The following is a 2,333-nucleotide window of genomic DNA, read 5'->3' as shown; positions in this document are numbered from 1 at the left end:
CGCTGCTGCCATTGGTGTTTCTGTTGAAGATGTCATTGGTCCCGCTGGTGCCATTTGTGATGCTGTTGGCTGTGCTGCTGGTGATGTCATCGCTCACACTGGTCATATTGATGATGTCATTGGCCACATTGATACCCTTGGTGATATCGTTGGCCGTGCTGGTCATAGTGATGACATCATTGAGCGTGTTATTGCTGTTGGTGATGTCATTGGGCACACGGATGCCATTGGTGATGCCGTTGGCCATGCTGGGCTTGTTGATGACATCATTGGCCACCTCAGTGCTTTTGATGACACCATTGACCACGTTGGTGCCATTGATGATGTCGTTATCCATGCTTGTCGTATTGATGATGTCATTAGCCACGCTTGTCGTATTGATGATGTCATTGGCCACACTGATGACGTTGGTGATGTTGTTGGCCACGCTGCTCTTGGTGATGACATCATTGGCCACCTCATTGCTTTTGATGATACCATTGGCCGCGTCGCTGCCATTGATGACATCATTGGCTGTATTGGTGCTGTTGATGATGCCATTGGCCACGCTTGTCATATTGATGATGTCATTAGCCACAACAATGCCATTGGTGATGTCATTGGCCATGCCGGTCTTGTTGATGACATCATTGGCCACAGTTATTTGATGATGACATTGGCCGTGTTGGTGCCATTGATGACGTCATTGGCCGTGCTTGTCATATTGATGATGTCATTGGCCACACCGATGCCACGGGGTGATGCCGTTGGCCACGCTGCTCTCGGTGATGACATCATTGGCCACCTCAGTGCTTTTGATGATACCATCGGCCGCGTCGCTGCCATTGACGACGTGCGTTGGCGCCGTTGATGATATCATTGACTGCGTCGGCGCCGTTGATGATGTCATTGACCGCGTTGGTGCTGTTGATGATATCATTGACCGTGTCGGCACCGTTGATGATGTCATTGACCGCGTTGGCGCCGTTGATGATATCATTGACTGCGTCGGCGCCGTTGATGATGTCATTGACCGCGTTGGTGCTGTTGATGATATCATTGACCGTGTCGGCACCGTTGATGATGTCATTGACCGCGTTGGCGCCGTTGATGATATCATTGACTGCGTCGGCGCCGTTGATGATGTCATTGACCGCGTTGGTGCTGTTGATGATATCATTGACCGTGTCGGCACCGTTGATGATGTCATTGACCGCGTTGGCGCCGTTGATGATATCATTGACTGCGTCGGCGCCGTTGATGATGTCATTGACCGCGTTGGTGCTGTTGATGATATCATTGACCGTGTCGGCACCGTTGATGATGTCATTGACCGCGTTGGCGCCGTTGATGATATCATTGACTGCGTCGGCGCCGTTGATGATGTCATTGACCGCGTTGGTGCTGTTGATGATATCATTGACCGTGTCGGCACCGTTGATGATGTCATTGACCGCGTTGGCGCCGTTGATGATATCATTGACTGCGTCGGCGCCGTTGATGATGTCATTGACCGCGTTGGTGCTGTTGATGATATCATTGACCGTGTCGGCACCGTTGATGATGTCATTGACCGCGTTGGCGCCGTTGATGATATCATTGACTGCGTCGGCGCCGTTGATGATGTCATTGACCGCGTTGGTGCTGTTGATGATATCATTGACCGTGTCGGCACCGTTGATGATGTCATTGACCGCGTTGGCGCCGTTGATGATATCATTGACTGCGTCGGCGCCGTTGATGATGTCATTGACCGCGTTGGTGCTGTTGATGATATCATTGACCGTGTCGGCACCGTTGATGATGTCATTGACCGCGTTGGCGCCGTTGATGATATCATTGACTGCGTCGGCGCCGTTGATGATGTCATTGACCGCGTTGGTGCTGTTGATGATATCATTGACCGTGTCGGCACCGTTGATGATGTCATTGACCGCGTTGGCGCCGTTGATGATATCATTGACTGCGTCGGCGCCGTTGATGATGTCATTGACCGCGTTGGTGCTGTTGATGATATCATTGACCGTGTCGGCACCGTTGATGATGTCATTGACCGCGTTGGCGCCGTTGATGATATCATTGACTGCGTCGGCGCCGTTGATGATGTCATTGACCGCGTTGGTGCTGTTGATGATATCATTGACCGTGTCGGCACCGTTGATGATGTCATTGACCGCGTTGGCGCCGTTGATGATATCATTGACTGCGTCGGCGCCGTTGATGATGTCATTGACCGCGTTGGTGCTGTTGATGATATCATTGACCGTGTCGGCACCGTTGATGATGTCATTGACCGCGTTGGCGCCGTTGATGATATCATTGACTGCGTCGGCGCCGTTGATGATGTCATTGAC

The 2,333-nt window shown here is 51.6% G+C and overlaps 1 protein-coding gene across 1 annotated transcript; it reads right to left on the bottom strand.

Annotated features, from left to right (window-relative positions):
* Positions 1-785: 785 nt before the first annotated feature.
* On the bottom strand, positions 786-2,223 carry LOC104290398 (putative mediator of RNA polymerase II transcription subunit 26; the record flags this gene model as incomplete). Its single annotated transcript, XM_009889491.1, has 5 exons — positions 786-1,023; positions 1,134-1,222; positions 1,284-1,383; positions 1,494-1,582; positions 1,644-2,223. Coding segments are annotated over 5 exons (1,096 nt in total), but the record flags the coding sequence as incomplete, so codon positions are not given.
* Positions 2,224-2,333: the final 110 nt, after the last annotated feature.

Source organism: Charadrius vociferus, unplaced genomic scaffold (assembly GCF_000708025.1).
Source record: "Charadrius vociferus isolate BGI_N301 unplaced genomic scaffold, ASM70802v2 scaffold3687, whole genome shotgun sequence".
Taxonomy (NCBI): Eukaryota; Metazoa; Chordata; class Aves; order Charadriiformes; family Charadriidae; genus Charadrius; species Charadrius vociferus.
The sequence above is the reverse complement of the archived record's forward strand: the minus strand, read 5'-3'. Positions and strand labels throughout refer to the sequence as shown.